Raw genomic sequence first — 17,013 nt, 5'->3', positions numbered from 1 at the left:
GCCACAAGAACCTGGTGCAGTAGCAGATGGGGTGCCCATCGTGTAGATGAGGAAACGGGCTTAGTGTGTCTAAGGGGCTTGTCCAAGGTCACTCACCGAGTGCATGGAACATCCCAGCTAATCCAAGGTCTCTGCCTTCCCATTCCCAATGCTTTAATTCACATCCTGATCTTTCCCAGTGCACTTTCCACAGCTCTGCTGTGCCGGGTAATAAAAGACCCACTTCCTACTCTTGGGATTCCATGGCAAACATGGCCAGTTGACCCATATAGTATGATGCCAGGCACTTGGGACAGGTGGAAGAAAAATATATTTTGGGGATTACGGTGGAGCAACTTTTGAAGTGTCCCATGGCCCTGGCTTACTGCAAGAAGAGACCCAGGCTGGGTGAGGTGGCTCATGCCTGTAATCCCAGAACTTTGGGAGGCCAAGGCAGGAGGATCACTTGAGGTCAGGAGCTTGAGAGCAGCCTGGCCAACATGATGAAACCCTGTCTCTACTAAAAATACAAAAATTAGCTGGGCAGGGTGGTGAGTGCCTGTAGTTCCAGCTACTCAGGAGGCTGAGGCAGGAGAATCACTTGAACCCGGGAGGCAGAGGTTGCATGAGCTGAGATCATGCCACTGCACTCCAGCCTGGGCAACAGAGCAAGACTCTTCCCACCCCCGGCCCCTGAAAAAAAAAAGAGTCCCAGGAGAGCAAGGTTCATGAGCCAGAAGAGAAGCTAAGTGGATAAAAGATTAATGAGACACTGGAAGGCCTAGGCTGGAACTGACACGCTGTGTGACCCTGAGGATGGCACTCCCACTCCTGAAACTCAGTATCCAATGGCATAGAGCTGGGATGACCCCTCTGCTGGACCCCTAACCAGGGCATTGCAACTTCGTTTCCATGGTACTCTCTCCTGGGTCCAGACTTTCCACTGGAGCCTGCTCGGTGGCTGAGGTGGGTTTGGAGAATGGGCAGCCTCATTCTTGCAAGGCAGCTTTCCCCAGGAGAGGCTACTACAGGGTTTACATCCACCACCCAGATTGTAGGATTCACATTTTGCTGTATTTTCTTTATCACCTGTGTCTCTATCTATCCCACCCCTCTCCAGCTCATGCACAGCTGATACCTCTTCTCCCAGTCTGCATTTGAAGGTTATAGCGTTCAAGTCATTTTGTCTCTTCCTGAAGCAGCTCCTTTCTTTAAAGCCTTGAAATCTTGTTGATGGTCTCAAAAAAAAAAAAAAAAAAAAAAAAATACATTCAACTCTAGGAGAGTTGTGGCCACATTTTCTTTTAAAAATTACATGTCCAGGCCAGGTGTAGTAGCTCACACCTATAATCCCAGCACTTTGGGGGGCCAAGCTGGGTGGACTGCTTGATCTCAGGAGTTTGAGACCAGCCTGGGCAGCATGGTGAAATCCTGTCTCTAAAAAAAATACAAAAAAATTAGCTAGGCGTGGTAGCACGGGTCCATAGTCCCACCTACCTGGGAGGCTGAGGTGGGAGGATAGCCTGAGCCGGGGAGGTCAAGGTTGCCATAAGCTGTAATCGTGCCATTACACACCAACCTGGGTAACAGACCAAGATTCTGTCTCAAGAAAAAAAAAAAATTAGTCCAGGTGCAGTGGCTCATGCCTGTAGTACCAGCACTTTGGGAGGCCGAGGTGGGTGGATCACCGGAGGTCAGGAGTTTAAGACCAGCCTGGCCAACATGGCAAAATCCCGTCTCTACTAAAAATACAAAAATTAGCTGGGTATGGTGGCACACACCTGTAATCCCAGCTACTTGGGAGGCTGAGGCATGAGAATCACTTGAGCCCAGGAGACAGAGGTTGCAGTGAGCTGAGATCACACCACTGCACTCCAGCCTGGGCAACAGAATGAGACTATGTCTTAAAAAAAAAAAAAAAAGTCTATTTAATTTTTAATTTTTTTTTTTTTTTTGAGACGGAGTTTTCACTCTCGTTGCCCAGGCTGGAGTGCAATGGCACGATCTCAGCTCACCACAACCTCTGCCTCCTGGGTTCAAGCAATTCTCCTGCCTCAGCCTCCCGAGTAACTGGGATTACAGGCATGCGCCTCCATGCCCGGCTAATTTTGTATTTTTAGTAGAGATGGAGTTTCTCCATGTTGGTCAGGCTGGTCTCGAACTCCTGACCTCAGGTGATCCGCCCGCCTCGGCCTCCCAAAGTGCTAGTATTACAGGCGTGAGCCACCACATGTCTATTTAATTTTTAAATTTTTCTTGAGATGAAGTCTGGCTCTGTTGCCCAGCCGGAGTGCATTGGCACAATTTTGGTTCACTGTGACCTCTGCTTCTGGGGCTTTGCCCTCCACATCCCAGGCTCAAGCCATCCTCCTACCTCAGCCTCCTGAGTAGCTGGATGGTGGGTGTGCACCACCATGCCCGGGTAATTTTTGTATTTTTAGTAGAGATGGGGCTTTACCATGTTGCCCAGGCTGGTCTCAAAGTTCAAGCCATCTGCTGGGATTATAGGCGTGAGCCACCACACCCAGCCCCAAATTAGTATGTTGAAGTCCTAACTCCATTACCTCCGTGTCACTGTATTTAGAGATAGGGTCTTTAAAGAGGTAATTAAAGTTAAATGAGGTCACTGGGGTGGGTCCTGATCCAATCTGACTGGTCTCGTTATAAGAAGAGACACACAGAGGAAAGATCCCGTGAAGACACACGGAGAAGGCGGCTGTAGACAAGCCAAGGAGAGAGGTCCTCAGAGGGAACCAACCTCCCCGCACCTTGATCTTGGCCTTTATGCCTCCAGAACTCTGAGGAAATACATTCTGTTTTTTAAGCCACCCAGTGTGTGGTACCTTGTATGGCAGCCCTAGCAAAGGAATACAGCCCTTATGCAAAACGTACAGCTAATATCACACTTAACAGAGAGACCAAAGACCTTCCTCCCTAAGATCAAAACAAGGCAAGAACGTCTTTTCTCACCAGTCCCACTAAACACTGTACTATTGAATGTGCAATTTGTGCAATAAGTTAAGAAAAAGACATTAAAGGCATCCATACTGAAAAGAAAGAAGTAAAGCTATCTTCATTTGCAGACGACATAATTCTACTGTAGAAAATCCAAAGGAATATATATTTAAAAAAAACCCCTACTAGAATAAAGGTCTCAGAATACAAAATCAACCTACCAAAATCCACTGCATTTCTACAAATTGGCAATAAACAATCTGAAAATGAAATTGAGAAAACAGTTCCACACATGGCCAGGCACAGTGGCTGACATCTGTAATCCCAGCACTTTGGGAGACTGAGGCCGATGGATTGCTTGAGGCCAGGAGTTCAAGACCAGCCTGGCCAACATGGTGAAACCTCATCTCTACTAAAAATACAAAAAATTAGCCAGGCGTGGTGGTGGGCAACTGTAATCCCAGCTACTCTACTCAGGACGCTGAGGCAGGAGAATTGCTTGAGCCCGGGAGGCGGAGGTTACAGTGAGCCGAGATTGAGCCACTGCACTTCAGACTAGGCGACAGAGTGAGACTCATTCTCAAAAAAAAAAAAAAAAAAAAAAAATCCATACACATAAAACTGTAAAACAACATTGCTGAGAGAAACTAAAGATCTAAAAACATGCATAGACACTTCACGATTATGGAATAGAAGACTCAATATTGTTTTGTTGTTTGTTTTTTGAGACTGAGTCTTGCTCTGTCGTCCAGGCTGGAGTGCAGTGGCATGATCTCTTCCTACTGCAACCTCCGCCTCCCGGGTTCAAGTGATTCTCCTGCCTCAGCCTCCCGCATAGCTGAGATTACAAGCACCTGCCACCATGCCCAGCTAATTTCTTTTTTTCTTTTCTTTTTTTCTTTTTTTGAGACAGAGTCTCACTCTGTCACCAAGGCTGGAGTGCAGTGGCGCAATCTGGGCTCACTGCAACTTCCACCCCTTGGGTTTAAGTGATTCTCCTGCCTCAGCCTCCCAAGTAGCTTGGATCACAGGCGCCCGCCACCACACCTGGCTAATTTTTGTATTTTTAGTAGAGGCAGGGTTTCACCGTGTTGGCCAGGCAGGTCTTGAACTCCTGACCTCAAGTGAGCCACCCACCTTGGCCTCCCAAAGTGCTGAAATTACAGGCATGAGCCACTGCACCTGGCCAATTTTTGTATTTTTTAGTAGAGACAGATTTCACCATGTTGGCCAGGGGAAGACTCAGTATTGTTAAGATAGATGGTAATTCTCCCCAAATTTGTCTATTAATTCAGTGCAATGCCCATCAAACTTCCAAAATATTTTCGTTGTTGTTGTGTTTATTTTATTTTTTATTTATTTATTTTTTTTTTTGAGACGGAGTCTCGCTCTGTCGCCCAGGTTGGAGTGCAGTGGCGCAATCTCGGCTCACTGCAAGCTCCGCCTCCCGGGTTCACGCCATTCTCCTGCCTCAGCCTCTCCGAGTAGCTGGGACTACAGGCGCCCGCCACCACGCCCGGCTAATTTTTTTTTGTATTTTTAGTAGAGACGGGGTTTCACTGTGGTCTCGATCTCCCGACCTCGTGATCCGCCCGCCTCGGCCTCCCAAAGTGCTGGGATTACAAGCGTGAGCCACCGCGCCCGGCCTAGTTGTGTTTATTTTAAAGCAATTGAGAGGCCAGGTGTGGTGGCATGTGCCTGTAATCCCAGCTATTTGGGAGACTGAGGCAGGAGAATCCCTTGAGCCCTGGAGTTTGAGACTAGCCTGGGGCAATATAGCAAGATCCATCTCAAAAAAAATTTGAAAACTGGGTCTTAAAATTTGCATGGAAAGGCAAAGGAATTACAATAACCAAAACACATTTGAAAAAGAAAAAAACTGGAGAATGTATACTACCTGATTTCAAAACTTGCTATGAAACTTCTAATAATCACATCTATAAGATATGGAAAAAGGACAGACATATAGATCAAGGGAGCAGAATGAACAATACAGGAAAAATCTCTTACATTTATGGCCAATTTATTTTGTTTTATTTGAGGGTCTCAGTTTGTCACCCAGGCTGGAGTGCAGTGGTACCATAATTGCTGAGTAGCCTCGAACTCCTGGGCTCAAGCCATCCTCATGCCTCAGCCTCCTGAGCAGGTAGGACTATAGGCACGTGCCACCATACCCAGCTACTTTTTTTTTTTTTTCCAGACAGGGTCTCACTCTGTCACCCAGGCTGGAGTACAGTGGTGTGCTCACAGCTCCGGGGTTCAGGTGATCCTCCCACCTCAGCCTCCCAGGTAGTTGGGACTATGGGCATGCACCACCATGCCTGGCTAATTTTTTGTATTTTTGGTAGAGACGGGGTCTTGCCATGCTGTCTAGGCTGGTTTAAAACTCCTGGGCTCAAGCGATCCTCCTGACTTGGCCTCCCAAAGCGCTGGCATTACAGTTGTGAGCCACCGCGCCCACCCCTATTCTCTTTTTTCTTTTTTTTGAGACGGAGTATTGCTCTGTCGCCCAGGCTGGAGTGCAGTGGCGCCATCTCGGCTCACTGCAAGCTCCGCCTCCCGGGTTCACACCATTCTCCTGCCTCAGCCTCCCGAGTAGCCGGGACTACAGGCGCCCACCACCACAACCGGCTAATTTTTTGTATTTTTAGTAGAGACGGGGTTTCACTGTGTGAGCCAGGATGGTCTTGATCTGACCTTGCAATCCGCCCGCCTTGGCCTCTCAAAGTGCTGGGATTACAGGCGTGAGCCACCGTGCCTGGCCCTTCTTTTTTTTTTTTAGATAGAGGTCTCACTATGTTGCCCAGGCTGGAGTGCAGTGGCTATTCAAAGGTGCAATCATAGAGCACTGCAATCTCCAACTCCTGGTCAGCTGCTACTTCTTAAAATGTTTCTCTGTCTGGTTCATGTTTCAGAGTCTGGTTCATGACTCTGCTACATTTCAGTTTCAAAAGCTGGTAGCAAAGGAAAGAACATGCCAAGAGCTGAGGTTCTGCTGTGATGAGACCACCCAAGCTCCCCGTATCTATACCAAGGGATCTGTTGCCCAGGCTGGAGTGCAGTGGTGAGGTCTTGGCTCACTGCAACGTCTGCCTGTCTGCCTCCCGGGGTCAAGCAATTCTCCTGCTTCAGCCTCTCAAGTAGCTGGGATTACAGATATGCACTACCACACCCGGCTAATTTTCGTATTTTTAGTAGAGATGGGGTTTCACCATGTTGGCCAGACTGGTTTTGAACTCCTGACCTCAAGTGATCCGCCCGCCTTGGCCTTCCAAAGTGCTGGGATTACAAGTGTGAGCCACTGCACCCGGCCCGGATGACTTACTTAGCTCTTCAAGACTTACGGAATTTGGTACCTTGTGGAAATACGCTGGGGAGGTCTCGATGCCAGATGTTCTTCTGAGGTTGCTGTTCTTATAATTGCTGTATTCAAATATATCACCCAGTTGAGATGAAACGCCTAGAGCACGGCTGTGGAGTGGGACCAGCTGGGCTGAGGAGGGAATGAAGTACAAACAACCAGTGATGTTCGGGGCCCTGAAGCAGCTGGCAAGCGCAGGCATTCAAATCACCAGAGGCGTGGCTATATCTGCTCACATGTGATGCACACAGATGCATGTCCTAGGCATGGAAACAAAGCTCCCCAGGCCATGGTTAACTCACCGCATGCACCTGGAGTTCCATCCACACTAAGGCGCCAGTGGTTACTTTTAGAAATAAACAAGTCACAATGAACACAGTTAAAAGACGTCAGCACTAGTGGCACTTGGGGACTCCAGCCCAGCTCCTGTCACAAGCAACTGGCCACCAGGTCTGGACCCACATCCTTTGCTCTTGATCTACTGAGGTCATTCAGTTTTGCTCATCTCCCACAACCTGGAAACCCAAGGGAGCAGGCTGTGCAGTTCATCCTGGAATAATAGAAGAGCAGCTGTCGTGCATGGAAAGATCTTGCAATGGGTCAAGTATTTAGTTAATTATTTTTTGAGATAGGGCCTTGATCTGTCACCCAGGCTGGAGTGCGGTGGCATGATCACGGCTCATTGCAGTCTTGAATTTCTGGGCTGAAGCGATCCTTTCACCTCAGCCTCCCAGGTAACTGGGACTATAGGCACATACCACTCTACCTGGCTAATTTTTTGATTTTTGGTAGAGATGGGGTCTCCCTAAGTTGCCCAGGCTGGTCTTGAACTCCTGGGCTCAAGTGATCCTCCTGCCTTGGCCTCCCAAAGTACTGGGATTACAGGCGTTAGCCACCGCGCCTGGCCTATTATTTTTTGAGACAGGGCCTTGATCTGTCGCCCAGGCTGGAGTGCAGTGGCGCGATCACAGCTCATTGCAGTCTGAACTTCTGGGCTGAAGCTATCGTTTCACCTCAGCCTCCCAGGTAGGTGAGACTACAGGCACACACCACTAAACCTGGCTAATTTTTTGATTTTTGGTAGAGACGGGGTCTCCCTGAGTTGCCCAGGCTGGTCTTGAACTCCTGGGCTCAAGCAATCCTCCCACCTTGGCCTCCCAAAGTGTTGGGATTACAGGCATGTACCACCATGCCACTCTGGGTCAAGTATTTTATATTCATTAGTTGAGTTTCATAACAACTCTATAAAGTAGGCATCACTGTCCGTTTTAAAACAAGTAAACAGAGGCCTAGGAAAGGTAACCACCCAAGGTCATACACCAAGGAAGAGGCAATGCTGGCATTCAGGCCCAGCCCAGTAAGCCCAAAGCCCCGTGCCCTTGACCCACCACAACAATCTGGGATCCTGAGGAGCTTGAGTCCGGTGACACCCCAGATCTAAGCATCTGACAGTCCCTAACTGTGGAGCCTTTCATGAGAACAAGCCACTGGAGGGTAAGCACACGTCGCTCTTCTCAAGGGAGGGTGTACTAAAGGAGCCTCATCTCAGTCCCCCTGTGCCATGGAGGACACACCAGGTGAGCACCCTTGGGAGGGAGACGCATAGCCTGACTGGGGTGCTGATGGGTCCCGGCACTGGGCTCTCCACATGAACAGTTGTGTGAAACCAGGAGGCTCAAATCACGTGCCACAGCGCCACCTACTGGCCTGCGAGCAACAACATCGTCCTGTTGTAAAGTCAGCAAACAATCATTTAAAAATTTTCAGGCCGGGCACGGTGGCTCACGCCTGTAATCCCGGCACTTTGGGAGGCTGAGGTGGGCAGATCATGAGGTCAGAAGATCGAGACCATCCTGGCCAACATGGTGAAACCCCGTCTCTACTAAAAATACAAAAAATTAGCTGGGCGTGGTGGTGTGTGCCTGTAATCCCGGCTACTCAGGAGGCTGAGGCGGGAGAATCCCTTGAACCAGGGAGTCAGAGGTTGCAGTGAGCTGAGATTGTGCCATTGGACTCCAGCCTGGTGACAAAGCAAGACTCCATCTCAAAAAGAAAAAAAAAAAAAAATCAAACGTTTAAAATCCTTTTTTTTTTTTTTTTTTTTGAGGCAGAGTTTCGCTCTTGTTGCCCAGGCTGGAGGGCAATGGCGTGATCTCGGCTCACTGCAACCTCCACCTCCTGAGTTCCAGCGATTGTCCTGCCTCAGCCTCCTGCATAGCTGGGATTATAGGAATGAGCCACCACACCTGGCTAATTTTGTATTTTTAGTAGAGACAAAGTTTCTCCATGTTGGTCAGGCTGGTCTCGAATTCCCGACCTCAGGTGATCTGCCTGCCTCGGCCTCCCGAAGTGCTGAGATTACAGGCGTGAGCCACCGTGCCTGGCCTAAAATCCTTAAATCTTAAAAGGCATTTTAAAGATTTTGCCCTCCACTTTTTGCCCATTCATTTAACCATCTGTTAAACACCAAACACAACGTAAGGTGTTGGAGTTTGGGAGAATTCGAGTCCTTCTCAGAGGGACTTACAGAACCAGCAGGGTAGATAACCAAATAAAGACATATCAGAAATGGGTGTGTGAGGACCCCAAAGGGGGCCATTCTCTTGGGGAAGGAAAGGCTCCACTGTGGGATGATGGTGGTCTTGGGCTGAGCTTTTGAAAGACAGGAGGGGCCAGGCACAGTGGCTCACGCCTGTAATCCCAGCACTTTGGGAGGCTGAGATGGGTGGATCACCTGAGGTCAGCAGTTCGAGACAAGCCTAACCAATGACCAACATAGTGAAACCTCGTCTCTACTAAAAATACAAAATTAGCCAGGCATGGTGGCACATGCCTGTAATCCCAGCTCCTCAGGAGGCTGAGGCAGAATTGCTTGAACCTGGGAGGTGGAGGTTGCGGTGAGCCGAGATCTCGCCACTGCACTCCAGCAGCCTGGGCAAGAAGAATGAAACTCCATCTCAATCAATCAATCAATCAATCAAATGAAAGACAGGAAGGCTCTGTCAGGATAACTTGGGGGAGTGGGGGTTCATGTGATCCTCAATTCGGGACTTTCCACAAGCACAGGGGACGGCTGCCAGGACACATTTTAGTGAACAAATATGGGAGTGGGAAACCTCTCAGTGTGAGTGGAGAGCAGGATTCGAGGTGACATCCAGCTGTGGATGGGGTGAACGCACTTGGCTGCAGGCCCTGCATCACAGGCAGCACCGGCCGGAGCCCTGGGGCAGCGCGGCCCGCCACACTCTGGAGACCCTGGCTGGCCAGGCGAAGGACTGAGAGCTTTGTCTCATGACAAAGGGGAGTACCTCGAGGGTTTCAAGGCAGTGAGTAAAGAGACCTGCTGTGTTTTACAAAGACGACCCTGTAGAGGGAGAGGGGATGACATGAGAAGCAGGAAAATCAGTAAGAGATTGTTCTTGAAGTCAGGGCTGACAACCCTCTCTGCCACAGCAGCAGTGGTGGGGACAGTGAGGTCCGAACAGAAGAGAGGCACTGAAGAGACAGACCCTTTGAGGCTGAGTGATGAGCAGGAGGTGGAGGGAGAGGCGAGTGGGGAGACCAAGTGAGTCCTAGGTTTCTGGTGCGGTTGACCATTCCTGGAACGGGAATAGAAGGGGCTGATTTAGAAGACAAGATGAAGAGATTGTTGTAAACATGTTAACCTATGAGATTCTCAAAAGTACAAATACTTAAAAAAAAAAAAAAAAACTACTCAAAAATTACTTGGGGCCAGGCACAGCGGCTAATGCCTGTAATCCCAGCACTTTGGGAGGCTAAGGCGGGTGGATCACTTGAACTCAGTAGTTTGAGACCAGCCTGGCCAACCTGGCTAAACCCCATCTCTACAAAAATACAAAAATTAGCTGGGCATGGTGGCACATGCCTGTAATCTCAGCTACTCTGGAGGCTAAGGCAGGAAATCACTTGAACCTGGGAGTGGAGGTTGCAGTAAGTCGAGATCACACCACTGCACTCTCGTCTGGGCAACAGAGCAAGACTCTGTCTCAAAAAAAAAAAAAAAAAAAAAAATTAGCTGAACAGATCAAGTCCAGGGACTAACTTGTGGATGGAAGCTGGTGTAGAAAAAGGGCACTGGCTGTTTCTCTCAGGGTTGTTTCCACAGGGTGAGAACACGACCCCCCTTGCTTTCCACACAAACCTGAGCGCACACGTGCCCACGTGGAACGTCAGGTGGCAGGTTCCTCCTATGAGGTCAGCTGTAGGCAGATGGCTGGTCGGAAGTTCAGGAGGCGGGAAGTTTTCCCCCCAGCCACTCCAGCGCTGCAGGGAGGGTAAGATAAACACCTACATCATCTTCTCTACCCGCATCCCCAAATCCTCCCTTACACTGTGGTACACACAGGGAGGTGCACACACTCCTCTGCACACTGTTTATGCTTTGTGGTGGCAAACACATTTAAGTCGCTACAGATGAAGAACATTTCACAAAGAGCCGTGTGAGTAGTTAAAATGTGTTTATTCATTTACAAACCTAGTAACACGTGAAGAAACTCAGTGGAAACCTTGCTTGGTGGAGACAGTGCACAGTGTTAGTGCCATATTCACAGGGGCAGAAATGCTCGGTCACCCCGTGCACCCAAAGTCACCCAGGATCTCTAGAAAAGATCCCACTTACTGAAGTGCCTCGGATGTCTTCAGGGCCACATTGTAACTACACAGGAACAGGGAAGGTCTAAGCTGAACGGCACATTGACAAATACAAACGATGAGTCACAGCACGCTACCGTAGTTACAATGGCGTTTTCATACATCCCAAGTGTTGACCGGAGAGTAAAGTGTTAACTGAGCTGCTAGAAAACCCTTCAGTGAAAGAGTTTTCTACCCCACGCCCATTGTTCTGAGGAAGGAGAGGCTATGTGGGGCGGATGGGAACCCACACACCAAGATGAACTCTTCTCTTTCTTCCAGTCTGCACCCACCATCTGACATTCTGGAGTGTAAGGCACTAGAACCTGGCTTAGAGGATAGCGGGGCTCTAAGCTCCAGTTCTTGGTGTGCAAAGGAAATTCTGACATAGATCTTTTGAAAGAGATGCTAAAAAATCCTCCCTATCTCCTGTAATTTCTGTCTTTGACAGACAGGAAAATAAGAAGGCAGAAGATGGTCTGCAAAGGATAAAAACAGGTGCATCTAAGAAAGGGAAAAATGGCCCATGAAGAAATGTGTAACCCTCCAAGAGATGCCGACACTCTGCTCAGAGAAGTCAAGAACCATAAACAACTCTTGATGTTTCACGGACAAAGGGAAGGCAAAGGCATACAAAAATACTTAGTTGTCTTGAAAAAGAGTGTACTGGTAGTGATTGGGGCTGCAAAGGCGAGCCCTGTACTGACAATGGAGGAGCCTTACAACTCAGCACCTTGAAGTGTTGGCCTGAAGTGGTGGCGGGGAGGCAGGCGCTGACAGAGAGACCCATGGCTCACCACTTACTGCGTGTACACAGGGCCTGGGGCAAGCCTCACAAGTCTACCATTTCCTCCACTCAACTGTGCTTCTCCTGAATCCATGTGCCTGAAATGACATGTGCAAGGTGAACATTCTTTATACTGTGTTAATACTGCTTATATCAATGTTCGTGAGGGGTGTGTGGGGGATGGGGTGCAGCAGGAAAATTAGAACGGCAGGTGGTTCTTATTTATTATTAAGCACTGTTGACCAAACCTCTATCTTAGATTTTTTTTTTTTTTTTCTGAGACAAGAGTCTCACTCTGGTACCCAGGCTGGAGTGCAGTGGTGCAATCTCGGCTCACTGCAACCTCTGCCTCCTGGGCTCAAGCGATTCTCCCACCTTGCTGGGCCTCCCAAAGTGCTGGCATTACAGGAGTGAGTGACCACACCCGGCCAACCAAACCTCTATCTTAGATGTTAAAGAAGACCCTTACTGACTACACTGGCCCAGAAGCAACAGAGATACAAAGCTGAATCTTGTAGCTAACCCCTGAAAGCAAGCCAACACAAATTCCTCCACCAGGCCAGTCTTCTAGGGCCAATACGGAGACCACGGGTCACAGAAGATTCCCTTCTATTTCAGGTTCTCAAAAAGTGGTGTAGACTCAGTCAAATGCCAGGAAATGAGTCAATATGCCAGAGACGACGCAGAGCCAGAAATGAAGGCTACAGGTCCTGTCTTCAGTGAAGCACTGAACGCTCTTGGAAAGCTCCCATCATTCCTGCATCGCTACTGCCACCAAGACGGTGGCAAGGGAGGAGGTTAACTTTCAAATGCATGCAACGGCAGGTAATATACTGTGGAAGCTGGAGGTTTATTTTTCATGTTTTAGTTACCTTCTTGGAAACAGCAGTCCAGGAAAGCAAGCAAGCAGGTAAAACTCCGGGTGTGCATGAGGAGACGATCCAAGGCCAGCGTGCCTCCCAATGAGAACCAAACAGGAGTGGCCAGGCTCCACTCCTGGGGCCACAGTAAAGCTGGGGTTTAATCACTGGGCTATGTGGTCTCTGGCCTAAATGAGATCTCTTCAATGTGGGAAGACAGGGATCCCTGGAAGAGCATGAAAAATACAGTGGTCACTGTGCAGTTCTCTCTGCTGGAGCGTGTCCTGCCTTCATATGAGGTGCTGTGACAGCAACGCAAGGTGAAAGGAGATCAAGTGGCCCAGCTCAGCAGTTAGTGTTTGTCCCTTTTTGCTCTTCAGAGTTCCTGAATGAGAGCTTTTCTGGCTTCAGTACCAATGATCACAGAAGGAACATCTTCCTGATGCAAGCTTAGATGGAAGTCAAAGACCCCAGCAGTGCTAAGAACAGAAGTCACACATGGCCTGACAACGAAGGGGAGGTAATTAAGGACATTTCAAGGGAGGGGAAGGCCCAGGGAAAACTGGCAACCCTGGGTCTCCATCTATTTGAGGCCAATACACTTTGTGTTCCTAGGTTCGGATGGCATACACCGACGAGAAAGCAGAGACCATCCTCCATGGTGAGCACAAAATGCTATGAAAGGTAATTGCAGAGAGAACAAAGCACCCAACTCGGCAAAGCCAGGTCCAGTCACCCATTCACAAAAGTCCAAAAATCCTTCAAATCTCTAGGGACAGAAGACAAACAGGCTGCCCAGAATGAGCTGAGACACAAGGCAAACCCTTGGAAATGACACACGGATGAGGAGGCTTTGGTTGTCCCTCCTTATTCCTGCTGGATTTGCAACCACGGCTCTGGATCTGGGGCATCTACTGGCTTCCACTGTTCACTTAAGAGGCCACTGCCTCTCGGGAGTCCAGAATGCTCCGATATCTGACACTGATGTTCAGGAAGTTATGCTGCCCTCTTCTCTTGACCAGCTAAGATACTTGGACACTAGACAGAGGCAAAGCAATTATGCCAGAAGCAGGGAAGAGTCAGTCATTCACTGTCAGATCTGTCCGTTCAAAGAGCTCACATTAGACCAATTACAGAAAACCACCAGACTCACATTGCCTGTATTTGAATGAACCAGGAGAGACTTCAAGGATGAACTCTAAAGTGCTAGAAGAGAAATCTGTGTTTGGGGCACTCAATAAACAAGTGATGTCCTAGAAGATCAACACCCCGTCAGTCTTAGGAGTATGACCCTATTCATGGACAAGGTGTTTCAATGGACAGCCTGAGGGCTCACCCCCCCATCATCCTCTCCTAGCAAGACAAGCAGTCTGTTGCTCAGAGGGGGAAACTGACGTCATTTAACAGGAGGCCAGGACTTCTGGTTCTAGTTCAACAAACAGTGCATAATTTTGGACACAGCATCAGATTTCCTGACTTCTTAGAAAGGACAGCTAATTAAAAACGTGTCAATCTCTAGTAATTAGTTGGAGATTAACAAGGGCAGAAGAGAATCCAAGTCTTACAACTCTATGTGGGATACACTTCTGATGAAGCTTCTATTTGACTAATATACTGTGATGATGGCACTATTCGATTTTAAACTATGGAGACAGCTTTTATTCTTTCGATTTGGATCCTGGTAAGTGGTGATACTGCTATGTAACAGTTAAAGCACAAATGTATTGCCATAGTTAAGGTTGAAGAGTTATGTCTATGTGTAACTAAATTCTTCTAGATTCAATTACAAATACGTTTTCCTTTACAAAGATGGCTTTGGAGGGGTGCAAATGCTACGTGTTTGGAAGAGCAGGGGAGGCCTGCAGCTCTCAGTCACCTGTCTCCATCTTTGGAGGTAAGTCTGCTCTCTGCTGATAATGCCTGCATCTGCCCAAGGGCCTGTTCCTCCTCTCCCAAGGCCTTCACAGCTGCTGTTCACTGGTTGGCCCTCCAGCCGGCAACACCTCTCCTCCTCTCTGCCTAGAGGCAGCATCTCTAGGCTAGTTAAGTACACACTGGCTCCAAGACAACTAGACCTCCAAACAGAATTCTAATCATATGCTCCTTTAATAAGCCAACTAGAACCTTCCACAAAGGTGGACACTAAACTCAGTAATCACTAGGAGTGGTCTAGTTGGGGAAGTGGCAAGAAATGTCTAGAAGGAGCCAGTGTAAGTGTCTAAACAGAGATCCCAAAGAAACACCAGAGAAGGCAGACACCTGAGCATTTTAAGCTGCTCTAATGAAATGGAAGGATCTCCCTTAATACACTTACAGACCTATCAGAGCTAACGCCTCCAAGATACCCACACACCAAAGGCTACAGTTTTACTAACCAAAATGTCTTATAGCAGTTTTTTGCACTTAAAGTCAGATTAGGGCAGTTGATATGCAAGGGGAAAATGAAGCATTGAGGCTGGACAACAGTCCATGATATCTAAGTTTCACCTTGGGAAAACAGACACACTGCCTGAAAGCGCAGGGCACTCCTGGGCACCCACATTGTCTTCTGCTCCAGAGGATATGGAAGGGTGGGTGGAGGGAAACAAAGAGCCTGGGGGGAAAGGAGGAAAAGCGGTCTCTAGCCTTATGCAACGTACACCCCTTGGACTCAGAACTCTCAGTAGACTAATATGGGTCACCTCTGTGTAGCTCTGCTCTGTGCTGAAGAGTCAAACCTGGAATTCCGGCAGCTCTCTGGAACTCAGCACAGCCCGCAAGGTTGAAAGGCTCAGGACAACACACCTGATCCCTTCCCCTCCCTATTCTAAAGGGAGAGAAATATGACTTAATGGGCCAACTGTGAAGGGGACAAGTGAGGCTGACCTGACAAAGTCAAACGCACTGTGAGAAGGGGAGGGAGGGACGGCTGAACTTTGGACAGCTGAGAGAAAAGCAGCATTGTTTCCATAGCAGAACACTCAGTGTCACTGGTGGGGGACTTTCTGAGGTCAGACCCTTTTGACTGGGAAAAGCAACACACAAGGCAACATGGTTTTTCCCTTTCCGACACTGTGGCTTACTTGTTTACTCAACTAAGAAAGAAAAAGCAACCTTATTATAGAGATTAGCAAGAGATGAAGAAAATTATAGGGAGGCTGCCCTGACCCAAAGGTCTGCTAATGGCTTCTGCAGGGAGGATGAGGATGGTGCTAGGTTAACTGCTTATCTCCACTACAGACCAGAGAACGTCCATGCGATGCCTCTCATCAGTGAGGTAGATGATCATCCTCTTGCCAGAGGTATCGAGTGCCAGCCCATAGCACAGCAGAACAGGAGAACGAGCTGCCGGGCTGCAGGCACGAGCTGCCCCTCAGGGCTGCATCCGACACACGGCAACCCCACCAGAACTAATAGGCTGCTCCAAGAAAATGGAACCCAAGGGAGAGGGACTCGTGCCCCGAGACCTGCACCACCCTGGCTTGCCCTGCTTTGAGATGCAGAATTTGAAAGCAGCTGTCACCATCCCTCATGTCCCCAGTGGAGCTTGCTTCTGTCCTGCCTGTCAGACACACCTCCTGCCACCATGAGAAGCTGAGTGGGGGGTGGGAAGGGAAGAAGAGCCTGGAGTGAATATTAGGAGGAGGAGGTGGAAGGACAAGGAAGGCTGCAGAGCAAAAAAGTTTAAAGTAGGTCAAGTTCAAAATTATATCAAGGAGATAAGAGATGGGAGGCAAAGGCTCCAGAAGAGGAACGGAGGCAGAAGGAAGAGAAGCTCCAAGGTGACGCCCACTCTAGGACAAGATGATGGGGAGGAGGTGAGGCTGCCCTGGTGGCATCACTTCCCATGTAAGTCACTCAGCTCCATGTCATCCTTTCGGCGCTTCTGGGTGAAGAGGGAGGCGATGGGGTAGAGCTTGGCCTTGGCCTGGAAGCGGTATCCCGCGATGTCAATCTCATACTCTCCCCGGTTGATGAAATCTGCTGTCACCACCTGCTCTTCCCCCGTGTCCTCAGAAAAATTGTACACAAAACCCAGGCAAACGTGGCGCTCCAGGCTGTAGCTATAGGCACTGCTGGTGGTCTTGCCAACATACTGCCCATTCCGGTAAATGGGCTCTCCCCACCAAGGCCAAAGGTCTAGGTCTGTGTCATGGTCGTCCAGGATGAACATGGTGAGGCGTTTATACACTCCATTCTGCTTCTGCTGCAGGAGGGCGTCGCGACCAATGAAATCCATGCCCTAAGAAAGAAAGGAAACGCCGAGTCATCCAGTGACACTCAGACCCTTGGCACAGAAAGCAGCACCGTGGGAAGGGTCCCCTGGTGTCACTGCAATGGGGCACAGCTGCCTCCTCCCACGACCCTGCCAGCTTTTGGGAAACTGTGCGATTTCTACCATGTGAAAAACTGCATGTGAAATATAAAAGACCCCACGGTAA

General features: G+C 48.9%; 2 protein-coding genes and 1 long non-coding RNA gene across 8 annotated transcripts in view; 1 reads left to right on the top strand and 2 right to left on the bottom strand.

The window, feature by feature from the left end:
• Nucleotides 1-6,488, bottom strand: part of CLEC18C (C-type lectin domain family 18 member C) — a 21,241-nt gene extending 14,753 nt beyond the window's left edge. Inside the window, exons 1-2 of one of the 3 annotated variants that reach the window (XM_063611675.1) lie at nt 6,291-6,488; nt 1,118-1,217 (exon numbers count right to left, since the gene is read on the bottom strand). The gene's annotated coding sequence lies outside the window, so the exon portion shown is untranslated. The remainder of the gene's footprint in view (nt 1-1,117; nt 1,218-6,290) is intronic. The other 2 variants (XM_063611678.1, XM_063611676.1) reach the window with 2 other exon arrangements.
• Nucleotides 1-17,013, top strand: part of LOC129492582 (uncharacterized) — an 18,234-nt gene extending 1,221 nt beyond the window's left edge. The window contains exons 2-3 of the long non-coding RNA XR_008660932.2: nt 14,402-14,486; nt 16,785-17,013. This is a non-coding gene — a long non-coding RNA (uncharacterized lncRNA). The remainder of the gene's footprint in view (nt 1-14,401; nt 14,487-16,784) is intronic.
• Nucleotides 10,757-17,013, bottom strand: part of PDPR (pyruvate dehydrogenase phosphatase regulatory subunit) — a 49,041-nt gene continuing 42,784 nt past the window's right edge. For all 4 annotated transcript variants that reach the window (XM_055297813.2, XM_063611582.1, XM_063611581.1 and 1 more), the window contains one exon: nt 10,757-16,814. In XM_055297813.2, the coding sequence (XP_055153788.1) occupies nt 16,410-16,814 (405 nt within the window). In that variant the 3' untranslated portion in view covers nt 10,757-16,409. The remainder of the gene's footprint in view (nt 16,815-17,013) is intronic.

Source organism: Symphalangus syndactylus, chromosome 11 (assembly GCF_028878055.3).
Source record: "Symphalangus syndactylus isolate Jambi chromosome 11, NHGRI_mSymSyn1-v2.1_pri, whole genome shotgun sequence".
Classification (NCBI taxonomy): domain Eukaryota; kingdom Metazoa; phylum Chordata; class Mammalia; order Primates; family Hylobatidae; genus Symphalangus; species Symphalangus syndactylus.
This window is presented reverse-complemented; position numbering and strand designations above follow the sequence as displayed.